Genomic DNA, 26,752 nt, shown 5'->3' with positions numbered 1-26,752 from the left:
TCATGACATTTTCCTACTTATCTGTTACAGGCTGGGTTGTAGGCCCAAATCCAGTTTAATAGATGAGCGCAGTATTGACGAGAAGTATGGCATAATAACATGTATATATTATATATCTGGGGTCAGTAATATTTTTTATTCGTAAAGGAATTAGTACTTTTATTCAGCAAGAATGCATTAAACTGATCAAAAGTGACAGTAAAGACATTTTTAATGTTTCTATTTCAAATATATTAAGAAACATGACCGTTTTCAAGATTGATAATAAATGTTTTTTGAGCTCCAAATCAGCATATTAGAATGATTTCTGAAGAATCATGTGACACTAAAGACAATTCAGCTTTGCCATGACAAAATAAATGTTCATTTTCAAGTTATTTTCATTTTAAAATATGTTAAAAAAGAAAGCAGTTATTTTAAGTTACAATATATTACTGTTTTTACTGTATCAGACAAACACGGCCTTAGTAAGCATTTACACTTTGTATTAAGATGCATTTTGGTCAATCGGATCACAAGTAGATGAGGGAGACCCATATCCGTTTACATCTGGTCTTTCAATCCGTCTCTTTTGTCCACTTTCGACCACTTCTGTCCTGTTTTTTTGAGGGCGAGGGTCTATGGGTGGGTAAATGTATGGGCTTTTTCAGGTCTTTTGATCTAATGGACAAAATAAGCTCACACAATTTACATATAAACGCGCAGGGAGATGACTGAAAAACATACCAAGAACACCAGCTTCCATTTCTGCTCAGACAGCGGCAAGACCATGCCGAACACTGTGAGTGTGTGTTAGGAATCAAGAATGGTGACAGAACATTGTGCTTGGTACGTTTTTCATCTTCAAACCAAACTTGGGTCTTCAGCCAACAAAATGTAAATCTCGTCTGGCTAGTGCGCTTCCTAATGTTTACGTCAGTAGGCAGAGAGTAGGCGGTCTTTTGTGGCTGTTCAAATGCATTCGACCACATGAGCGTCTCCACGAAAGGAATCCGGTCGAATGTGTTTTCGACTACCTCTGGAAGTGGTCGAAAGTGGCCAAGCTCAAAACATTTTAGAGCCCATTTACACCTGTATTTAGCATCGTGAGTGACAATAACTGTCTAGAACATTAAGAGTCAAAACTCACTGGAGCATCAAGAGCGGTAATTAGGTCCAAGCAGGTTTTCAGACAGGTATTCACAGAGCAGCGCGTACCGCTTCTTGACAGCTATTTGCCATGGCAACACAAACCTACAGTAAATGTGTTTATATGTGTGTGCTATGCTATTATATATCTGAAATAAGAATATTATTTTGACCTTTATGTGCATGAAACACCACAGAACTTACAGCATAAGTGTATTTTTCTTTTCAGAGCTGTGACTTAATATGTGCCACTCTGCCAAAGTCTGAATCAGCATATGTGTGCATTTCTTGTTTTAGCAGCATGTCAAAATGCCATCTCAAAGGTGGCTAAATAATATATGTCCCTGCACACTGTAGGCTAAAGCACATGCTGTGCAAAGAGCCTTCAAACAATATATTCAAGATCCAAGGGCCAACAGCATAAATGTGCGCTTTGGTATATGACTAATAGTCTAAAAGCCAGGAATAACCATTGAGCTGAACAAACAGTAATATATAACTAGCACAGATGAACTGCTCTGGCACTTATTTAACTCATTTTGACATTCTAAAGTACTACAACATTGACAGTGACAATATCCAGCTTAGGACAATAAACGGCACACAATCTCATCTCAACAACTTTAATGAACGGATACACTATCTTTAATGTTGTCTTTTCATCTGGATATCAACATTTGTAAGATTTATTCAGTCGAGTTTTGAGGTGATTATGACAGTTTATTATGTTGAATATCAAGTTGTGTCTTTTGCATGTTTTTAGATTTGTGGAGTAAGAATTAAAATTTTTATTTTGAATTGAAAGGATAAAACCAGACCCTTGGGGTAAGATGGCCCATTAGATTTGGCACAGAAGGCCCCTAGTGGTATGTTGTTAATTGTAGGGTTGTCACTAGGGGTGTAACGGTACACAAAACTGACGGTTCGGTACGTACCTCGGTTTTGAAGTCACGGTTCGTTACGGGTTCGGTACAGCAGTTTTACAAAATTGCTTTTTACTTATTTTTTATTAAACAGTGGTTTACTGAAAAAAAAGTGTCTGTCCTTAAATTAATTAAATTATAACTAAAAGTTTATTGAAGATATTGCTGTGTAAACTATATAAGTAGGCCTTACTTGCACATTAATATTAAAGGTTAACAACAGAACCAAAACTATTAGCCTAAATTCAGTTGCTATTTATTTTTAGGTATAATAATCAAGACTCATAAGCTTCACATAAGGCTGTTTTTGCATTAATTTCTAAATCTAATTTATAAAATTGTGTTTTTTCTCCAATTCGTTGTTGAAATATAATCATTTATACACAGTGAGTGTCATTTTCATGACAGGTTTATTTAAACATGCATGAAATAATCAAGACATCACTAACAGGTTAAGTAGAATATAATGAATATATAGGCTAATATAGTGCCTATATTTAGCGAAATAGTTGATTTCTCCAGTGAACTAACAGCCGTGGACACTGAATGACTTCTTGAGGTAAATGTGATGCAACATTCTCGTTCGCTTGCTCTGAAGTGTCTACATTTATCAGTCGTCACATTAAAGAGCGTCAAAACGGCATTTTTCGTTTGAATTTCATGATAAAATGGACTGAAAACTTAACATGTTTGTGTGGGAACTAGGACTGAAGTGTGTTCAGCACTTAAAACAAGCCGACTGTTAACTGTTAAAGATTGCATTCGTAACCATTCGGTACACACGCGCACCGAACCGAGAGCCCTGTACCGAAACGGTTCGGTACGAATACGTGTACCGTTACACTCCTAGTTGTCACAGTACCGACATTTCAGTAGTCGGTACCAATAACAGTAAAATGTTGTGGTTCTCTATATCAATTTATGGTGAAATTAAGTACTTTTTGTCTTGTCGATTAGTTATCAGTTTCCAATTCAAAAGCCGTTATCAATCCAGAAAAAGTTATTTACTTGAAAAGTTTGAAAAACTAAACTTGTATTCAGATAATAAACCGAAAGCAAGAGAAGAGACCTCCCATTATAAAGGCTGTCAATCTCTGAAGAGCAAGTTCACTGAATTCTGCACTCTCGTGAAAACTCCCGTTATAATAAAAAAGCTGTCTTAATTGTACAATGAATCTCTTATTTACATCATGTTTACACTTTTTTGGCAATAGTGAAAGGATGTGCAAGCGTGTGGCTCGCGTTGAACAAAACAAAACATCATGCGTTTTCAGCAGTGCTAAGTGGGTTATTATTTTTAATTAAATACTTGTTGTAATTCATGAGGTTATTATTCAATAATTGAATGAATTAGATGGACATTTCAAACATCTTCACGGTTTTATTGTAACCTATGCTATTGAGTGAAATCATTTTAATTTGAATTCATAGTGTTGCTATTATGACATTTTCATTTCAAATATCGGCAATTAAATATGTATTTGCCTGTATATAAGTTTATAAATTTAAAGACAGATTTAAATTATAAATTTCAGACAAATATATTTTACTGGATTCTGCTTTGTCTGTCATCAGTTATTTCCTTATTGAACTAAATTGAATAATTTAACATTTTGTGCAATGACAAACAATGTACCAAATGTTTCTCTTTACTTCCCTTAAAGGGGGACCTATTATGCCCCTTTTTACTAGATGTAAAATAAGTATCTGGTGTCCTGTTTATGTGAAGTTTTATCAAAATACCTCCACAGATCATTTTTATTAAAAATAAAAATTATCACACCCCACTTCTGGAGGGTGAGCAAAAACCTGCCGTTTTTGTGTGTCCCTTTAAATGCAAATGACCTGCTGCTACCGGACCCCTTTCAGTAAAAGGGCGGAGCTTCAAGAGCTCATGCACCGGCATACCGCCAACAGCAAAACAGGACAATCTCACGCACTAAAAATGTCAGAAACTGCCAGTAAAGTTGGAACCAGAGTTAGACAATGATGGAGAGACTCAGGAAGAAGTGACCAATCTGAATGGTTAATTGATGAATTTATGTAGTTGATGTGGAGTTAACTATCTTCAAGTCATTGATTTGCATATTCTATCATCATGATAATCTGTAAATCGCTGTACAGGTGGTCATGTGGCAACTGTTGTAAGATGCCTACTGTGCCAGAGAATATCTGCAGCATGAAGATAGAACAGGTATAGTTTAGTTTAATTACGGTGTGTTGTCAACTTGTATAACTTATGTTGTCATCACAGTCATCTTGCTTTTATGACATGCTATTGCATTTGTGTTACCTACTGTATTGCAATAAAGGTGAAAAGACGGATGCGGCCACTTGAGCAGACTCCCAAATGTATGAATGACATCCTGGAATGGAGGCTGTTTGTTTAAACCAAGCGTGCCACACGAGAAAGTTAAGCCAAAGCGGGTCAATCGCCCCCAGGTGACTGGTTGCAGTATATGTAATAAACCCCGCCCTCTCCATGTAAATAGGCAAACTAAACAATCAAATTACACTGGAAATACATTTTTTCGAAAGATGGTTTCTGTCATTTTAGGCAATTTTTATCACGCTGATGTTAGTTCAAGTGTTTATTCTTTAAATAAGTTATGCTATATGCTATAAATCGGGGGTGTGACGTTGTTATTGACAGCTGAGAATGACAGCTTCTCTGAGTGAAGTATTCACTGAGGCACCAACGGACATTTTCGGGAACTTCGGGAGGAGATTGGAGCTTTAACTTTAATTTCTACATTTCCATAACTGTTTATTTCACAAAAAGTTGTTGATTAGGTGGGAGTGTGGATAGGACCTTGGTATCGCGGATCATCTTCCCGCTAACTACGGCACAGACTCGAGACCCAAGATGTCAGCGCCATATTTGGACACTGGTGGCTTCACTTACTTCAATGGAAGAGAGTGGAGGCGCATCGTCCATTTTTTTACAGTCTATGGTTTAAATGTGTATTTTGTGTAAACAGATATAGAGAAATGGCGAACCCTATAATTCTCACTCAGGGCTGTGTCTATGCTAATAGGGCAGATCGTCACCGGCTGTGGGCGGGGCTTCTCCCTACAATTATGTCATTGTAGGTGGGGAATCTGAATGTGCTCATTTGAAAAGACTGCTTTTGATTTATGGGAATTATAAAAAAAAATGAGTGAGCGGATTTTTACCATTATAGACTGATTGTTCTCACACACTGCAGACACACATCGGTGTTCAAACAGTGAATTTTGCATAATAGGTCCTCTTTAATAACACACTGGCTGATGCATTATCATCTTGCACATGCATATAAACTTATATCAAAATATGTAACAATTTAAATGTAAATGCACATCGTTCTTACCCGATATATGAGGCAGTTTATACAGCACAATGTTAACGTCATTTAATACAAAGCATTCTGGGTGGGAGCAAATGGACATAATACTGAATTAACTGACGTTTAATCAGACCAAGTGGCTACACATTCCGCTTGTTTTGCATAAGGACAAAGCTGCTTATCCACACAGACAAGTGAAGCATGATGAAAAATCAAAGAGAACCAAGCAATGCACATCTATATTGATCCAAAGAGGAGACAACATGTGTTGCTGTTCTTTGTGGTGATAGCTTCAGAGTTGGCCCCGGGAGGATACAGACATGTGGTGTCCAAAAGCTCTACACTACACTGAAGGTATATAAAGTGCGCACTAATCTGAAGTAAAACAAATCTGCATTCTCATCAGCAAATCCTTCAAGTCTTTAATATTTAGCAGTACACTATCAAGTAAACATACTACATGATTAATACCAGGAATATTCATGACTGGAAAACTAACCTGAGATATTGTTTACCCATCATGCCATTTTTACACAACTTTAATGATTCATAAGATCTAGAGCAGGGAAGCCTTGATGCTTGCATGCTGTGCGTGAGGCTGCTGTCAGCATGTTTATTTTCAGTGAGCACACACGTAAACACTCATTTACTGCCAGTGAGAACCCGCAAATCTGGAGCAAAGAGGGGGAGAGTACTAGAGAGGAGAGAAGCGCACATTATACGTTCAAACCCACAAATTAGCTGCGACAAAAAGTTGTGACATTTAAAATGACAGTCGGAAGTCAGTTTCGTCATAGTGCAAGCAAAAGTTCACTTCTTGTGCCGACAAACACAGCACGAGCCATGATGTCCGATTTGTGTACAAATGACTCTGTGAACTGACTTCTTTTTAACGAGTCACAACCTAAGACTACAGAGCCGTTAACACAGAATGTGTTTTTACAATCCACTGTGCTGTTTTTCCATTGTTTTCATGAAAACATGTACTAGACAAATGTGTTTGACTGTTGTGTCCATGTCTCGCGTCTTTTGCAGGATCAATAGCTTTCTAAAAACATGGCGCTCAGGTTAAAGTTTAAAAACGCACATTAAAAGCCTGTAATACAGCCTGTGAGTACTGAACTAAGTTCTCTTTGTCAAATACAGACATGGGGCCTATACCATGAAGCCAGTTTCGCTGGCTAGCCAGATATGTTTAAGCTTAGTTTGTGAAAATCCTGGGTTTTAGGTACCATTAAAGTAGTTTGGCTATCTCCATAGTAATTTACTCTCCACGGCTAACCTACTCCAGGGCAGGTTATGTTCTGGATAAGAGATCTCAAACTGAAATTGGACCAATCAGCTGTGAGCAAAGTGACACACCTCTGATGCAATAAAGTCACTCCCCCTTTTTCTACTCCAAATTAAATGGTTTTTAAAGACTAAAGCGTCTGGCTTTTAACAATGCTTATTTATAATAATAATAATTTTGAATGATTTAGATATAATTTATGTAATTATTATACCCCTAATCAATTACACATGTATCATTTTAGTTAATCAATCATTAATAGGCACTTTGTTAAAATAATATAAATAGCCTATATAAAGGTCATACAAATAAGCTTTAAAATCAATAAATAAAGCTATACAAAATGACTACATGTGAGCTTAAATGTTCAATTCTCTCTATATTAACTAAACTAACTTCATAACTTTTACTTGCGTTGACGTATACGTTTCTGTCCTCTTTTATAGACAGCTCTTTTCTTCTTGCTGTGTAAATTTGTTTAAATTCTGCAGAGGATAGAAATCAATCTCGCTGCTTCTCTCGCGAGAAGTGAATCTCAGTTTCACTGATTCTCAGCATGTGATTGGCTGTTCGCTACTGATGAATACTAATGAAACTCGAAACTAATCCTGAGTTTGTTAAACTACCATCCTGGTACAGGCCCATGGTTAACATAAACACAGTTGTTTATATCTTCAGTGAATGTAAACAGTTCGGATGTGGATGTCAGAATATTATGATACACATGTGCATCAGTATATTAGATCTGTGCATTCGGTCTTAAAGTGACAGCAGCCTAATAAACCTGCTGCTGTCTGGGTCATTAATGTTAATCAAACAACCAGAGGTGGACAAAGTACACAACTCCATTACTTGAGTAAAAGTAAAAATACTATTGGTTAAATATTACTCCATTACAAGTGAAAGTTGTAAAGATGTACTTGCTTTTAAAAGTACTTAAGTATCAAAAGTTAAAGTAAACGCATTATTTTATTATTGTTGCACTGTTGTATGAATGCACGCTGTTCCATCATGGTGGTTTAAGCCAGTCATGCTCCATCTGACATGCTGGCATATCTTGAACTCATTTAAATACTTGCTTAAAAGTTACAAAGCTCTTATCAAAGTCAAAATCATACTAGAAAAGAAAGGTTTCTACATTGTGTTTATTTGACAGGATTATGTAAAAACATTTCTGAAAGGACTTCAGTTAACATTATTAGCCCAACTACGCTTTGGCATGCTAACTAATCATTGTCGAACGTTACCTATGCGTTAGCGCTGTATCCACAAGGCTATGGCAACTTGGCGGGTAAATCTATAAAAATAATTTGACCAACCATACTTCATACCAGTGTTAATTTTGACAGCAAATTTTGATTTAGTTTTAGTCAGTCTTTTGACTATAACATTTTAGGCATCTGAATTGTTTTAGTTTTAGTCTAGTTTTTATTGACTATAATAAGATTTTAGTTTTGAATAGACTAAACTTCAGTACTTGCGGTCTGGGGTCTGAGAGGCAGCTTTCTGTGTGCACTTTCGTGTCATCGCACTTTTTCAGACTTATCCACGTCTGCTCTTCTGAATTTTAACTTTTAAGTATGACCATGGTTGCGCGCACTGCGTCTGGGAACTGCCACCTTCTATTTTGCTATTGATCAATTGATTAGTGTTCAAAAAATACTTGGAAATCATTGAACTTCATGTGATCCTACAAGAGTGATTACTGATGGGCTGTCTGCAAAAAAAAAACAAAAAACAAACAAACACGAATCACGTTTTAAAGAAGAAAACAAATCATCCACTGACTTTCAAAGCGACTACGACTTTCTACTTCGAGGGCCTTGATAGAAATGTAGTGGAGTAAAAAGTACGATGTTTGTCTTTCAAATGTAGTGAAGTAAAAGTCATAAGTTTCCAGAAAAAATACTACTCAAGGATAGTACAGATACTCAAAAAGTTTACTTAAGTACAGTACTCAAGTAAATGTACTTAGTTACTGTCCACCTCTGCAAACAACAAAATACAAAGATAAAATCACTCACTGCTCTTGAGCATCTTTGTTCTTATTACAAAGATAAAATAATGAAATAAAATAAAGTGAAATAAGATTTTGGTCATACCGCCCACCTCTACTTTGTCCTAAATGGTCTGTGATTCTTTTTTCTTTTGTTGCCTTGTAAAGTGTAATTTCGGAAATAGTTTGACTTTATAGATTAGTGATTTGCAAAATAGTCCTAAAAACCAAACGTGATAAGATCGTGATCCTGCGTGAAACAATGGTGATATTATATTTGCCATATCGCCCACCCCTACACCAATTTTTAAGGTTGTGTACATTTTCATCCTGATTCTGTTGCCCCACAGTGTAAAACGTTACATTATTCTACTGACTGGTTCTTCATATGAATTGGTTCTACACAATATGCATTTAAGGGCTAAACCTCCCTTTATCATGGCACACAGTGATTTTGTAATTAGTCAACAAAAAAGTACAAATCTGTAGCCCTTCTGCTCTCTCTGTTCCTGTGAGATCTTTTAGATGTGAAAAACGCCGCACAGAGAAACAGTACAGAATTTAAAACAGCTGAAAGAACCAATTAAATTTCCATTACAGGTACCCATACTGCTCTTTGTCTCCCTTAAACTGAGTGATATATTTAGGAGGGCGAACTGCAGATGCAGATAAGGTGATGGGTCACGCAGGTCTCTGCCAGTCTGCTCTCATGTCAACAGCCCTTGCAGATTTATGGTCACAGACCAGGTAATCAAAAAGCAGAAGGCTGAGCCTGCCAGACCAAGCCTGCATAAAAGCTCTTAGGCCAAAAGAGCATGTCATTTCCTGTATACAACAGACGTTAATGATTCTCTCTGCCTGCTCCGCACGCATGATGTAACCAATCACTCCTGCAGTAAGAGACATGCGGCGGGGTGGCATGACACTCTCTGTGTTGTTTGCTCTCAGTATGATGGTTTATTCTGGAAGATAAATTGATCCATAAATAATGTATTTCAAAGGAATAGCTAACTTCAATGAAAACTGTCACTACGTACGCACCATATTGATTCAAACTTCCGAAGGTGTGGAATACAGTGTCGTCGTATGCAGCCGATTTTTTTATATTTTTATTATTTTATATTATGTATTTACATAACGCTCGGAAAAATTCAGATTTTTTTTTTGTCTCTTACACTCACAAAGGCTTCATTTATTTGATCAAAAATACAATAAAAACTGAAATGTTTTGAAATATCACTACAATTTAAAATAACTGTTTTTCAATGTAATATATTTTAAAATGTAGCTTATTCCTGTGACGGCAAAACTGAATTTTCAGCAGCCATTCATTCATTCACTCCAGTCTTCATGATACTTCAAAAATAATTATAATATCACAGGAATAATGACACGCATAATGACATTTGAAAAATAGTTCGAGTAGAAAACTGTTCTTTTCAACTCGAACAACATTTCATAATATTAGTGTTAGTGTATATTATAGTATAGTGTATGATAGTGTATACTATATTAGTGTTAGTATAAGAGTATGAGAGTATAAGATTTACATGACAACAATGTGCTAAAAACGGAAACGTTTTTCCTTTGCGTTTTTCGCATACAGATAACAACGTTGTCAAAACGATCTCCGTTCACATGGATCTGCGAAAACGACTAAAAACTCTGTATTTAGCATGCCAGGCCAGTAGTTGGCGATGTGACGTTGTAAACAGACACTATGCACCTATAGAATGAACACTTAATAAGCATGCGCATGACGTCACAATTCAAAAATGTACACTTTGAAACCCATTTTCAAAAGTTTGCGTTTTCAGGCCCTCAAAATGCTGTTGTTGTTGTTTAAGTGAACAGCCAAAATGCATAAAAAGTTTTACATTTTTATTTGAAAAAGGTGTCGTGTAAACACCTCCCAAGTAGGGCTGTACGATTAATCGAAAAATAATCGAAACCGACATTCAGAACCTCTAACTGACATATTTTTCCCATGTCAGTTATTTTGGTTTTCACGTGACTCCGCCTCATCAGTCACATCAAGTGCAGTTTGCAGGCACACAGAGATGCAGGAGCAGTTATCTGTGTTTATAGATGCCCAGAATCACTATAGTAGCTGCATGTTTTACACAGTTTATACAGGTAAGTTAATTGTCGTTCTTATAGCCAATGCGCTGACACACACACACACACAGACAGACGGCGCGCGCAACCCCCGAAGCCAGATTGCTTTCACTTTCGTCCTCATAAAGTTTGTCACGTAAATGCATTTAAAGGCTTGCCAGTTTCAACATTTAAAGCAATTGTGCACTGTTCAAAAACAACAATACGGAAAACTTAACCGTTCAGTGCTCAGCTTCTTTCTATGACACAGAGAGCCGAGCCGTGTCGCGTCTCTGACAACGCGCGCGCGCCCTGAAGGCAGACCTCTCACCTGCGTCCTCATAAAGCTTTGTCATTTGTATGTGTTTTAAGGCCTGCAAGTTTGAACAGTAAAGCGATTTTTGACCATCAGATGTGTATTATGTTGAACTAATGCCTGATATATTTTGACAAACGAACACTCAGACAGAAGCTTGCACATCACGTGAAGATCGCACACAGAAACGCAGGATCAACGCTGTCCTGTGACTAAAGTAAATTCACTAAAGTAGCTTAGAAACTCAACCGTTATAGGCATATATTTTATCACCTTTGAAGTAAGTACAAACCACAGCTTCATAATGAATAGAGACTGTATGAGTAATTCACACACACAATCACTCGCTCATTAATGCATTCAAATAAATGTAATGTAGGCCTACTGTGCTAATATATCTGTATCTGATGTACTAGCAGTAATCTGCCCCATAGACAATAACTGCTGAAAGTGAACCGTTTCCTTCAAGTGTTTTAAAATCACAAAGAAATAAATTTTTTCATTAGAAAAAAAAAATCCACCTTTAATAGTAGAAAATATTTACAGAACAAACCTTATCAGTGAACTTACTCAACCTTATGAAGGCAAAAAAGCAAAAAAAAAGCAACATAATCGTTCATTAATCGTAATCGAGGTAAAATGTTCAATTAAATCAAGGTTTTTATTTTTGGTCAAATCGTTACAGCCCTACTCCTTGGAGACTCCAAACATTTGACCAAGTAGTGTATTTATTTATATTATTTTATATTATACTATTTATTCACTTTTTTTTCACAGTTGTGGTCACATTAAACTCTCAAAGTGTATGAAAAGAGAACATTTCTATTTTGTGTTCCATGGAAAAAATAAACCCAGGTATAAAATGACATAAGTAAATGAGGACAAAATATAAAAATTTTTGAGGAGAACCTTCCCTTTAACACATGCAGCCCTATTCGAAAAGAAAGAGAATAATAATGTTTCACTCCTAGGAGTTTAGCTCTAAATGCTGGAGGCAAATTAGACTTCTGTGCTTTGTTTCTACGTTAGACGGTTGTGTGATTGAAAACCAAAGTGTTGCAAAACATGGCACCCATCTCCTGTGGTCCTGATTCTTGTTTTTTCTTTTCCCCCCACCCTCTTGCTCTGTCTCTCTCTCTCATTAAAACTGTCACCAAGCTGCTCCCCTGGGAGTGGTTTAAAAATAACACAAACGGCGCCAGCATCACACATCAAATAGCCACTACTCCTTTTAACAAGGTTTGCTGCAGGTTTCCTCGCTCTGCTATTTGTATCGACTCTCTTTTAAGCCTGGGTGCAATAACTAGTTTCACGCCGTTTTCCATGTTAAAGGAAGCTAAAATAAAGACTTTTTTTGTATATGTATATTTCATCTCAAACCAAATGTTGAGAACAGATGTGACCCGGTCTATGCCAATAACGACGGACAGGGAATCAGGAATCATTTAGAAAACTGCATTACAATACATCTAAATGAAATGTAATGTGAATCTTCCCATACAGTACATGAATTTTAGCATTGCAAAATATGCAACGGAGCCTATCTTCATAATCATAATTGTTCTGCGGACACAGGGTATGAATATGGATAAAGGAGCTCATTTGCATAATGAGACTACTCTAAAAATCAATTAGTAAATACATCTGCCCCCGATTTCACAGACAAGGCTTAATCTAGTCCCAGACTAAAATGCGTGTTTGATCTGTTTTAACTGAAAGTAACTTGAACTGATATATCTTAAAATATGTCAAGTGTCATTGTTTTGTCTCAAGATGCACACCAAATGTTTTTTTCTAAAGCAAGTTTAGAAAAGCTGCTTAAATGTCCTAAGTGAAATAAAGCCTAATCCTGGCTTAATCTAAACCCTGTCTGTGAAACCAGGCCCTGGAATTTTTCCTGCAATTCAATTAGCATTGTAATATAAGAAAACATATTTTAGAACATCTAGCAAACGCAATCACTAGTTGGTGCGTTACGTATTGATTTTCTTAGCAGATGATATCTCACTGAAGCAGTGTTAGAATACCGTGCAGGAATCATACTGGTCAGGCATATGAGAAGAAAAAGAACTGAACTTTTAATAAGTCCCACAAATGGGAATTATTGAAAAGATTATGCATAAGGCAGCACATTTCCATTGTATTTTCTGGACTGTTTCTTCGCGTTCTGTCTTTTCAGCTGTCAGCACCGTGCGGACAGATGGTCAAGATCTTCAGTGTTGTGTAAAACTATAATAGCTGTCATTTATTCTGTGGATACACCACTCATAAACCTGGGGTCAGTGGGATTTTTAACACTTCTGAATTAAGACTTTTATTCAGCAAGGAAACAAATTTGATCAAAATTGACAGTAAACACATTTATAATGTTAAAAAAAGACTTCCATTTCAAATAAATTGATTTGCACATTGATAATAAGAAATGTTTCCTGAGAATAAAAAGAGTAATGATGCTGAAAATTCAGCTTTGCCATCACAGGAATAAATTACATTTTAAAATATATTAAATAGAAATTTAAATTGTAATCATATTTTACAATATTATTGTATTTCACAATATTACTGTTTTTCCTGCATTTCTATAAATACTGTACTGCATTTACTGTATGTATACTGTATTTTTTTCTTAAATAAAAGAATTAAAAGAATCTTATTGAAACTACATTTTTGAACAGTAGTGTACATTGAAGAGATGGGAAATGTGTATTAAAGTAAATAGGGTCAAATCTGATTTCATGTTAAGAACAGAACAGAGTCTAAGAATCACATTCACATTAATGATTCAACATGACATGATATGAAGCAGATTAAACTCACCATCCTTGTCAGCTCTCCGGAAAATCTGAAATGAAACACACACACACACAGAGAAATGCAGAATATTAATACAAATTATTAATCATTTCATATTATCATTCGAATTCACCTAAACTTGAAAATTATTTAGCTGGCTGAAATTAGATAGTGGCTGAAGAAAAGTAAGGTACTGTATGAACTAGGAAAAAAAGATGGATAAAAGTAATTAAAAATGTGTCTCTCTGTAGGGTTCAATGTCAATCAACCTACTCAGAAAAGGAGGGGGTGGTTCTATAGATAGGCTGTTTGCAATTGTATGATACTTCAGCCCTTAACATGGTGGTGCAATGAATCCTTTCATTACATTAAGAAGACCACCAGCACAAATTACACTATAACCTTTAAAGGGTTACTTCACCCAACAATTTCAATTCTGTCATTCATGTCGTTCTAAACCTGTAAGACATTGGTTCATCTTCAGAACACAAATGAAGATCTTTTTGATCAAATCTGAGAGCTTTCTGTCCCTCCATTGACAGCTATGCAACTGACACCTTGACTCTTCAAAAAGATTATAAAGAGATACTAATCCATATGAATCTAGCAGTTTAGTCCAGATTTTCTGAAGAGACTCGATCGCTTTATATGATGAACAGATTTCATGTAGGATTTTATTCACATATCAATATTGATCTGTGAACACAAACAGAAGTTCAACTATACCTGCTTGCGGAAACCTCTTGTGGAAGCTCAAACGTGCTGTGTAACACAAGAATGAACCTCATTGGTTCTTCAGGAAGCTCAAACGTGCTGCACAACACACAAGAATGAACCTCATTGGTTCTTGTGGAAGTTCAATTGTGCTGCATAACACAAGAGAATGAACCTCATTGGTTCTTGCGGAAGCTCAAATGTGCTGTGTAACACGAGAATGAACCTCATTGGTTCTTGCGGAAGCTCAAACGTGCTGTGTAACACATGAGAATGAACATCAATGGTTCTTCAGGAAGCTCCAACGTGCTGCATAACACACAAGAATGAACCTCATTGGTTCTTGTGGAAGCTCAAATGTGCTGTGTAACACGAGAATGAACCTCATTGGTTCTTGCAGAAGCTCAAACATGCTGTGTAACACGAGAATGAACCTCATTGGATCTTGCTGAAGCTCAAATGTGCTGCGTAACACGAGAATGAACCTCATTGGTTCTTGCAGAAGCTCAAACATGCTGTGTAACACGAGAATGAACCTCATTGGTTCTTGCAGAAGCTCAAATGTGCTGCGTAACACGAGAATGAACCTCATTGGTTCTTGCAGAAGCTCAAACATGCTGTGTAACACGAGAATGAACCTCATTGGTTCTTGCAGAAGCTCAAATGTGCTGCGTAACACGAGAATGAACCTCATTGGTTCTTGCAGAAGCTCAAACGCTGCGTAACACGAGAATGAACCTCATTGGTTCTTGCAGAAGCTCAAACGCTGCGTAACACGAGAATGAACCTCATTGGTTCTTGCAGAAGCTCAAACGCTGCGTAACACGAGAATGAACCTCATTGGTTCTTGCAGAAGCTCAAATGTGCTGCGTAACACGAGAATGAACCTCATTGGTTCTTGCAGAAGCTCAAACGTGCTGCGTAACACGAGAATGAACCTCATTGGTTCTTGCAGAAGCTCAAACGTGCTGCGTAACACGAGAATGAACCTCATTGGTTCTCACACGTCAAGTGAACTTGCTTGAGCTTCCGTTTACCAACTGATGTGTGAGTTGATGAATGTTTATATGTGAATAAAAGCCTCAATTCAATCTGTTCATCATATAAAGTGATCGAGTCTCTTCAGAAAATTTGGACTAAACTGCTCAATTCATATGGATTGGTTTTTCGATCTCTTTATGAACTATTAGAAAAGTCAAAGTGGTAGTTGCGTAGCTGCCAATGGAGGGACAGAAAGCTCTCAGATTTCATCAAAAAGATCTTCATTCGTGTTCCAAAGATGAACGAAATCTTACAGATTTGGAACGACATGTGTGAGTAATTAATGACAGAATTTTCATTTTTGGGTGAACTATCCCTTTAAGTTTCTTTTTTTTAAATCAAGACTAAGCAAGTTTGTATACTGCTGATGTGTTTGGTTGAACTTGTGAGAGATTGAGTGAGGTGCCTATATCTGTAAGAGCAACCTGATCACACTGTCCAGTCAGATGTGAAATGGACCACTTAAGACTCTCTTGTAACAGGGAAATCACAGTCAATAGCATGTGCTGGGAAGCGTTACTTACTACGGGCTAATTTTACAGCAGTCGATATATATTCAGCCTTCACCCTTTCTCATTTTCTAAATAAATAAATACAATGAAGCGTGAATTGGTTGTGTTCAGATCTGGATGCCCATGTTAAATGTACTGGCTGCACAAGCAAGAATGGAGGTGCATGTTTGTGATTGGACACGCATGTTTGTGACTCGGAGGGAGAGTGTGTGTCAAACATTCGATAATTGAAACACATATTGACAGCGCACAATTTGATCTGCTTCAATGGAGTGATCACCTTCTGTTGACGGTCTAAATCACTTCTCAATTGGATGAGCCAGCTGCTTCATTCATTCCTGACAGCTAACAGCATTCCTGTCAGGATACTTCACCATCACAGAACAAACTCAAAAGCCACACAGAAGGGATACATTGACATCGGGACAATCACTGAAACATCTGCAGAAGAACGAGAACAATGGGGGAGGGGGGTCAATTCTTTCTTGGCCACAGCCATTAAAATGGGGAGAGTGATTGTAGGAACAGTGACATTAGCCATGTTCGATCAATACTGTAATGTATTTTACAAAGCGCTCGAGTGGCACTATTGGTATTTAATCTTCCTAGCTGTTTTATATCTTAAAGCAAAAGTGCCTGCAGCATTAATCGCCAGCAGTGGTTCTCAACTGGTGGGTCATGACCCCAAACTAGGTTGCCGCAGATCTGTAATTAATAATTAAGTAAATAACAAAACTATAGCCATATAATCATGCATCTTTAAAGAAATAAAATTAAAAGGATCATCATCTTTTAAATGTGAGGAGAAAGTAATTGTTGACAAAAATATAACCCAGACTCTTTTATTGAAATCAGGTTCACATGCATCAAGGATGAACCTGGTTTGTGTGGGTTTGATTTGTTTAAATATATAGTCAATATTTTCTGCTTGGCTACCTTACATCTGGAAAGAATTAGATATAATTGTTTGGTTGTGTATTATTATTTTTTTATTATTTCTTCAGTGTCACATGATCCTACTATGCTGATTTGGTGCTCAAGAAACATTTCTTATTATGATCTCAGTTGAAAACAATTATGCATTTATATAAAAAAAATAGATTGTTTTTTGTAACAGTTTAAGTTTTTACTGTCACTTTTGATATATTTAACTTGTCCTGGCTGAATAAAAGTAATAACATCTTTCCAAAAAAAAAAAAAATACATATTCTTACTGACCCCAACCTTTTGAACGGTAGTGTGTCATGTTAATAACTTTGCATATTGTTGGGCCTATTAAATGCATTGTATCATTAATAAACTTCCATATTAGATTTTAAAGAAAGATATTTTTGTTAACTGGAGTGTCGGGTCTTCAGCAAAACCAGTTGTAAACCATTAAATGACAGGATCCAAAGCATTGTTATCACAAAAAGAGGTAGCAGATAATGCAAAAGAGAATAAACAAAGACTTTATATATAGGAAGACGGTGCACTCAGATTACTTATGAATGTGAGAAAGTGCAACGCCCACTATAGCGAACAGGCCCCGCCTTCTAAATGAAAGAGCGAATCGTTGATTAGTAGTCACGGCAGCTACCGTCAGAATCTCTGGTTGCGTTGCTATAGAAACAGGCAGTGTTCTGAGACGCACGGTATAAATAGCTATATACTTTGGTATAAATAGCAAAAAGAGAAATTGATTATATTAAATAATTAACTCTTATTAAAACATAAGAACAGAACCACCATAAGCTGGGAGTTATATCCTTTGGTGACACTTTATATTAGGTGTCTTTAAAGGTGCAGCAAGTCATTTCTGAGAAACCCTGTGGATCGGAAAAACACACTTGTAGCCAATCAGCAGTAGGGGGCGTGTCCAGTCATAATTGGGGAGGAGAGAGAGTGAGCAAGGGGGAGATAAATTTGAAGAATGACTGAACAAAGAGAGATGACTGAGAGACATTACAAAGCTTTCCAGCGCTGGAGAGACCGAAGTAGGAAGGCCTAAAAAAGGACGCAGATGTTGCACTGTTTCTGCTCCATACGCGAGTAAGATTGGTTTTGAGAGTCATTGTTTTTTAGGAGCTGGTGTGCTGCTGGCGACTAACAACAAACTCTTGCTGTATATATACTCATTTACTGTATGTCCTTCTATTTGTTCTTCATCTTCGCTTTATTTTTTGCAAATATGGCAGTAAAAAACAAATCTGCATTATCCTTTTGATCTTTTATTTTTTTAAATTCACCAAAAAAAATCGAACCTTTCATTGAAGTAAAATAATTGAAAGTGAGGGGTAAAATCACATTATGAAATAAATGCTTTTCTCCAAAACACGTTGGCCATAATTATTGGCATCCTTTTATTAAATACTTTTTGGAACCTCCTTTTGCCAAGATAACAGCTCTGAGTCTTGTTCTAGAATGCCTGATGAGTTTAGTGAACACCTGACAAGAGATCAGAGATCATTCCTTCATACAGAATCTCTCCAGATCCTTCAGATTCCCAGATCCATGTTGGTGCTTCTCCTCTTCAGTTCATCACTCATTTTCTATAGGGTTCGGGTCAGGGGAATGGGACGGCCATGGCAGAAGCTTCATTTTGTGCTCAGTGACACATTTGTGTGTTGATTTTGATGTTTGTTTTTGGATCATTATCCTGCTGAAAGATCCAACCACGGCCCATAATAAGATTTATATCAGAGGCTGATAGAAATTGATTTTTTATCTGTTGGTATTTGCTAGAATCCATGATATCTGAATAAGATGTCCAGGACCTCCAGCAAAAAAATATAGGCCCACAACATCAAAGATCCTGCAGTATTCTTAACTGTGGGTATGGGGTATACTTTGTATCCCTGTTTGCACCAAAGCCACCAAATGGGTTTGCTGCCAAAAAGCTCTTTTTATAGTTTCATCTGACCACAGAACCAGGTCCATTTTGAATTTCCAGTCGTGTCTGATAACTGAATATGATGGAGTTTGTTTCTGGATGAGCGAGGAGGATTTTTCTTAAACCCATCCCAAACAACATGTGGTGATGTAGGGGTTGCTTGATTTTTTGTTTTAGGCTTTCTGACCCCAAGACTCCACTAATGGTTTTACTCATTGTGATGAATAATTAAGGGAATTTGGCCTTTGTGTTTCCTCATATTTATACTCCTGTGAAACAAGACGTCAAGGCTAGACAATTTCATGTTCCTAGTCACCCTGGTGTGCTAAAAAATGTAAATATTAATGAGAATACACTTAAGAGATATTTTACTCATAAAAAATTCTAGAGGTGCCAATAATTTTGGCTAACATGTTTTGGAGAAAAGCATTTATTTCATAATGTGATTTCCCCCCCGACTTTCCATTCTTTTACTTCAATGAAAGGTTAGGGTTTTGCAAATTTTTTGAATGATAGATCAAAAGGATAAACAATGCATCTTTGATCATATTTACCAGGAGTGCCAATAATTCTGACCACCACTGTATATATTAAAAAATACCTGCATCTAATTACAGCTGTAATTAATTTCTCTAATTACATCTATAATTACATTGTTGACCCTTCCTTTACCTTTCAATGCACCCTTAAAGGGTTGAAAATTGTGTAATTTACTCACCCTCTAATTGTTCCAAACCTGTAACACAATAGAAGATATTTTAAAGAATTTTGGTAATCAAACAGTTGATGGTAGCCATTGACTTCCATAGTATGAGAAAAAATACTTTGGACGTCAATGGCAACTGTCTGGTTACCAACATTCTTTAAAATACCTTCTTTTGAGTTCAAAAGAAGAAAAAAACTCATACAGGTTTGGAGCAACATGAGGCTGAGTAAATAGATTTTGGGTTAAACTATCCCATTAAACCTATCCATACCACCAAACCTGTGCCTAACCTTACCCCCATCCCACCTCAATAGCAATTGCAATACAATATGAACACAATAAGTACACTGTACTTATTTTTTTTGATGTAAGTACATAGTAGTTAAAGACACATAATATTATTAAATATGACCCATCATTCTTTCTTCATCATTATTATCTTCCTGAACTGAGAATAAAGGGGATTGTTAAATACCATTTTCAACGTCTGACAATATGAAGTCACCTAATGTAGGTGACCCAGTTTGTTTGTACCTCAGAAGATATATCTCTGACAGGAAAAGGGGACAGCTACACAAAAAAAAAATCACAAAAAAACGCTAATGTGAACTACAAAGCTACAAGTTGATAAAATGAGCTATACTTACAGCGGGAGAAACTAAATGAATAGTGCAGGTGAAGTAGTCATACAGCTATTCATGGTTGTTCATTGGTTTCTCAGCTACAAGAGAGTGTAAACCAAAATACCATCTCATTATCCAGCAGACCAATAATCAAATCAAATACTGCAATTGGACTAAATCCAGACAACACAGGAAAAAATAAGGCTATACTCTAAATGACGCTTGTTCCTCTTTGGTCAATGGAGGCTAAAAGACTCTTAATAACACTGATTCTTTGTGTTGACGATAAAGATGAGATAAAAGAGAATGAGGTATTAGGCAAAGCATGATAAAGACTGATAAAGAGTGTTTGAATGGAGAGAGTGTGACTCAATGAATGGACTTGTTTAATATGTGGACTCACTCACATTTAGACTTGCTAAGTCAGTTGGATTGATTCTCTGTGCTTTGGATCAAATCCAATTCACTGAACAAATGCCAAATATATTAGTTTTTTAAAGTTCAAGTCAATAGTGCGATGAAGTCTTTAGTAAATGTCATGTGCAGTCACCATTTGATCATCAATCTGTCTGTTCTCACACATGTACATTAAAGTCACCATGAAATCAATGACTATTCCTGTTTTTATGGAATATTGCGGTATTTTAGCCTGACGTCGTCATACTCAATTCTAGTCAGAATATGGGTCTGATACTGCTCCATTGGGCTTTGATTATGGGGCGTGTTTCAACCGAACCAGGAAAGACCTCAATTGGAAAGACCTACAACCAATCAGAGCAATAGAGCGACGCATAGTTGTCAACAGAACTCAACTGCATGCACGCTGGAAGAAGTAGAAGAAGAAGATGAGTGTAAACGATCTTTGCCGGTGTTGTAAAACGGAATCGTATCAAAACAGGGCAAATACATTAAAGATAATGAGCAAATATGACTATATGTCCAGGTGGAAACTGTCAAAACGGCAATCCCTCAGAAAAACACATGCATCATTTTCATGGGCGTCGGAAGCAAAAAAAATGTGGGTGGGTCCTCAGAAATGTTTTACTGGAGTAGATGCCAATTACATTAAGTACAAATATACCGCTTTGCTTGCTAAACGTATAGTTCGGAAAGACAAAATTATGGAAATCGCCATATCATTGAGAGCGGCAGTAGTGTAGGGGTAAGACGCACAGCATCTAGTTTCGACACAAATCGACCCGCAGTTCGAGTCCGGCTTTCGCCGAACTCAATCTTCTCCGTTTTCCCATCACATATCAAATTGGAAAGGCATTTATTTTCAATAAAAATGAAGAAAATATTAGAAAAGTGGAAATAAAGCGTCTAACGTTTTTAATAATACGTGTTTATCGATTAGGGGTAGGTAAACAGACATGTGCTGAATGTTAGAGACGATAAACATGAGTGGGTCCAATATCATTGATCGTAAAAAGTACAATGGTTCCGACGCCCATGATCATTTTCAATGTTAAATAAGTAAGAATAAGCCAATTTAAGTACAAAACTCAAATGTTGTGGGCGGGGCTAAATTCACCTGGCATCCAGGCTAGCAGTATTTATTATAAATTAGTTATGTTATTTTTTAAATTCATGTGCCCTTGTAATATTTCATCAAAATAACTTCCCTTCCCTCTTCTCTTCTCTAATGACGTGTTTGCTGGCTCGAGGGCGGGACTACCTGTCACTCACATGAGATCGACCAATAGCAAACCATCCGATCGATTCCCGACAGAGCAAATTAGTTTCCACCCCACATTTTTTCTTGTTCGAGAAGCTTTCATTCGTGTATACGTCACAATAGGGAAGAAAAGACTGACGCAACTTCCTTTCATGCCAAGTTTAATGCCTAACGTCCTCACATTTAAAGCATAAATGAGAGCGCTACTGTAATTTAGTGCACAGTATTCAACCTCAGTGGAAAAGAAGTGTTCAAAAAACATTAAACTTACTTAATTACTCCCTTAAGCCAAATGAGTTCTGGGACCTGAGACATGAAATATTGCGAAACACACTTAGCCTTCTTTATGACAGCTTGTTAGTGCTCCACTTAGTTTTCACTGTCTGGTTTGGGGAAGCCGTGCTGAGAGAATTCAACACACCCTGAATCCATAACTTGTCTAGCCGGTGAATCGAAAGCTTTTTGAAATGGAAACAGTGGTCTTTACAATTGCATGCTCCTTTAGACACTTTTAAAATGAAAGTAACGATGAATAACTCTCTGTTGTTTACCAATGCAGTCTTAAGGTCGGTCAGGCTGATCCAGGAACAGAGGTGGCAGCAGAAATGTCATTTGGTAGAGATAGATTGAGTTAAGTAATGGAATTCTCTCACAAAGCATAGGTGGAAATCAATTCCCCTACAAGCACCTGCGCTCCATACTGAACTCGCCAAGAGAAATCATGTACAAGTGCTCACTATCCATAAAAGACAAATTATCTACAGCACCTCATTAGCTGCTTAACCCCTTATTCTCTTATTCATTTCCTCCATCTTCACTTTTGTATACTAGGGTGCATTGGTGCCGCTGGCCTTTTTCTGAGGTTTTTAATTAGTTTCGTCCCCTCTGCTTTCTAGTCTGGTTACCTGAGACTGTATCTGGGTCTGGGACTGAACTACTTATCACTCTCTTAAATTTTTTAAACTTCTCCCCCTAAAAGCAATGTAGAAATCTCAAGAGGTATGATCATCAAATACACATAATTATCCAGCAGCAACGAACAATACTGAGGCAATACTTTGACCTACTAAATCAATACTGCTGAGACCTTGCCACAGCAGCCAACCACACAGCATAACTGCCGGGCTCACAGGAAAAGCGCAATAAATTATTTAGATTCGGGTATGCTTCTCGGAGATACAGCCTTAAAATCAGAGCAAAAACTGTTATATAACCTCAAAATGCTGAAAGCTACAGCTGAATGCATCACTGATGTTTTGTACTAGAATCTAGTGTATGTTCAGATTATTTTACAATTATGTGGATTATTTTATTGCACATATTAAAAGCTCAACAGTAACTGTGAATGTGTGTGCACATGCAAGAGTCAGGGATAAGGACACCCTGAAGGGGTTTATTTTGCAATTATGACCATCTGACAAAATCATCTGACTTATTACAGCTACTCAGCAAACTTGTCTTGTACATAAAACATTGATCGACATCAGAAATTATTTTTATCATCCAACTAGATTATCCGAACTTCCGCTAAGAAAAATAGTCCAATAGTCCATGGTCCATTACTTTATTAACATTTAATACTTCATATAAATATTTTAAAATACATTGCTGTAAATTAAAATGAATTGTTTTTTTGTGGGGTTTTTTTTAGAACTGAGTCGTCTACTTTTAAGATATCTCTCATCCAGTTCTTAGAATTTATTTTCGGCAGTCCTTTTGTTTTCTTGTTTGGGGACTCTCGAGCTTCTATCAAAGTCAAATAAAGGTTTTATGCTCACAATGTAGGACTAAATTAAAATTAAAACAAGCCATGTTTTATCGTATTAAGTAACAATTTTAGTCGCACGATGGCGCCAGTTTTGCCTCAATAAGCGTGAGTGCGCGGAGTGATATGCGAGATTAGTGTCCGTATTTTGTTAACGCGAAATATCACATTTTGGTTATACTACAAAAAAAAATGATTACTTGCGATTAACCCATCAGAATTTAGTACTCCAGAAAACCATGTAAAAAAATATTGTGTAAAATATTACATAACATTGACGTGCAAAGTGTCAAATTCATAACTGCTCTGCAAAATGGGTGGATTGGATAAAAAGTTAAACAGATTCAAATTCCTAAAGTGTACTCGGCTTGATTGTCGAGAGGGTTGAGGGTTGATGTATTGTCGAGATATTTTTTGAACTAATGGAATTGCTCAAAACTGTTCTGAGGTTGTTTAATTAATTAATCATGAATCAATATATTGAATAAAGTTAAAAGAGAGCAAGCATTTCATATTACTTTATACATACAAAAATAAAATATCAAACACCTACGTCCAAAATGACGGATATGCCCTTTCGGGGCTCCGGTGCAAAGAACTGCTCCTGAGCCACAGCCGCCTCCTCCTTCACATATTCCCGAGTAGAGATGCTCTTATTGTCGCTCATCTTGGTGACTATCCAGCGGACGAGCCCGTCTATTCCTCCGGGCTGAGAACCGCTGTTTCCGGACTGTGCAGCCGTCGCTATCTCGCTGTCCTGAGCCCCGGGTTTGGGCTGTTCTTTGCTGTCCTGTGCCCGGAGTTTGGCTTGTTCTTTGTGGAGCAGTTTGTGGACACCGTCCCTGCAGTAGCGCGCTGCTTGTTCACACATCCTTTTGCCGCGGAGCGTTCATGCTGCGCGCTATGGGGGCGATCCCTCCTCCTCTGTGACATCAGCGGCAGCACACATCCCAAAATCACCCCTCCTGTCACACCTAATTGGAGCAGTTCAATAAGTGCCATCCATTTAGTCCAGATGCAGAAGAATGAACGAAAAAAAGCAATATTTGCACTTTAGAGAGAGTAGCTTAAAAAGTGAATAGATTGTAATGTCCATTGATCCCAGACAACTTTTGAATAAACTATGGTAATGATGTTAAAGTAAATTTTTGGCTTTAACTTAGTTTACTGCAGTAACTCGTTTTAGATCTTTGCCATTTAAGGAAACATGATCCGTCATTTACTCTTTCCTCTACATAACTGTAGGCTACAGCATCTACTTAAAAACGACACAATAAAAACACCCAATTGCATGCCTTTAAGTCATTGCGCCACAAAAATAAAGATATTTAGGCCTATTCTAGTTCTTTTTTCATATTTTTTTTGTCATTCTGGTTGCAACTCTCTTCACATCCTGATAGCAAACAATAATAGAAGTGGTCTAAATATTTAAAAAAAAATTACATATACCGACTCTGGAAGTCTCAGGATCAAAACATTTTCGTCCAATCATTGCATTCGGTCCGAATGCAATGATAGGATGTCCTACCTGCCTGTTAGTGTATGTATTTGCATACCTCCGCGCACCCTACTCACACAGACATCACAAGTCATCAGCCCGCTCCGTTAGGCTATGCAGAGTTGTAGACAGACAGTCACACAGCGCCAAAAAGATACAGCAGCCGCCTTTTACAGTTCCTTCTAAACCAAAACAACAAGCTTATGCTGCGTTCATGTCGTAATCGTAATTTAGAGGCGGCAACCCTGGACGTTCTACTCGGAGCTGTTCACATCCTCAGACTTGGATTTATGTGTTTCTATGTCAACACCACCACCCTTGGGGGGGCTTCAAACTTCTGCCCAGCCCCCCTAAAAAACGTGATTAACCTTTATAACATATGAAACTTGCGGGAGGCTTCGGCTTCGCCCCATCTTTTAATCACCGTGTTCTTCAATCCGCGGCGGCGCCGAGCAGAGCGCACGTCAGAAGCAGAGGTGTGTGTGTGTTGATCTGAGCCTCATTGGCAGTGCCGGCCCGTGGCATAGGCGGAATAGGCAAACGCTAGGGGCGCCACTCACACATACCAAAAATGTATTACTGATACTATTTTATTAATATTAATTTGAAATATTACCAAATAAAGCGCAAAAAAAAACTTAACTAAGTCCCCCGCATCTTCCCGGTCCGCCTCATAAAATCTCCCCCCGCCGATCTTGAAGTGCGTCAGAAATACAACGCGCGATCAGTTTATCGTTAGAGGAATTTGTTGTGTTGCGTCGCCTCTTGCCGCATCCAACGCAGACAGGACTGCTTTCATTTTTTAGGGTGCTTGGCCGCTCGCTTGACACGGTGTAAGTTGCCTGATTATTTATGACGGATGGCCGAATTGTAGTGTCAAAAAAGACAGAAGTCCTCTGATGCAGGGAAGATAAGGGATAGCCTACACTGCTCTTCTTACTTAGTATTTGTGCTTTGTTTATCTAAAAATTCTTAAATCAAGGGGCATTTACTAGATAAGTAAAATGACAGAAGATATTTTTCTTGTTTAGGCTACTTGAAAATAAAATCAAAATGAAGTGAGTTTTTGCTTAAAACAAGCAAAATTATCTGCCAATGGAGTGAGAAAAATAATCTTGTTCCTGATTGAAATCTTGTTTCTGTCCCAAACAGAAATAAGATTATTTTTCTCACCTCATTGGCAGATAATTTTGCTTGTTTTAAGCAAAAACTCACTTCATTTTGATTTTATTTTCAAGTAAACAAGAAAAATGTCTTATGTCATTTTACTTATCTAGTAAATGCACCTTGATTTAAGAATTTTAGATATTTGGACTGGAAACGAAAAGATTCTTGTTTAAATAAGAAGAGCATTTTTTGCAGTGTAAAGACAGAAGTAATGCAAATTAATGAACAGTTTATTTAATTGCATAGTAGTAAAATACTAATGTTTGCTAATTAATTCCATTTATTTTTACCTTAAACTTTATA

General features: G+C 37.1%; 1 protein-coding gene across 2 annotated transcripts in view; it reads right to left on the bottom strand.

Annotated features, from left to right (window-relative positions):
* The window catches only part of necab2 (N-terminal EF-hand calcium binding protein 2), a gene marked incomplete at its 5' end in the record, with an annotated part of 130,975 nt that extends 106,320 nt beyond the window's left edge, over positions 1-24,655 (bottom strand). For both annotated transcript variants that reach the window (XM_079825063.1, XM_079825064.1), the window contains 2 exons: positions 13,898-13,922; positions 24,338-24,655. In XM_079825063.1, the coding sequence (XP_079681189.1) occupies positions 13,898-13,922; positions 24,338-24,655 (343 nt within the window). The remainder of the gene's footprint in view (positions 1-13,897; positions 13,923-24,337) is intronic.
* Positions 24,656-26,752: the final 2,097 nt, after the last annotated feature.

Source organism: Gobio gobio (assembly GCF_949357685.1).
Source record: "Gobio gobio genome assembly, chromosome: 9".
Classification (NCBI taxonomy): domain Eukaryota; kingdom Metazoa; phylum Chordata; class Actinopteri; order Cypriniformes; family Gobionidae; genus Gobio; species Gobio gobio.
The sequence above is the reverse complement of the archived record's forward strand: the minus strand, read 5'-3'. Positions and strand labels throughout refer to the sequence as shown.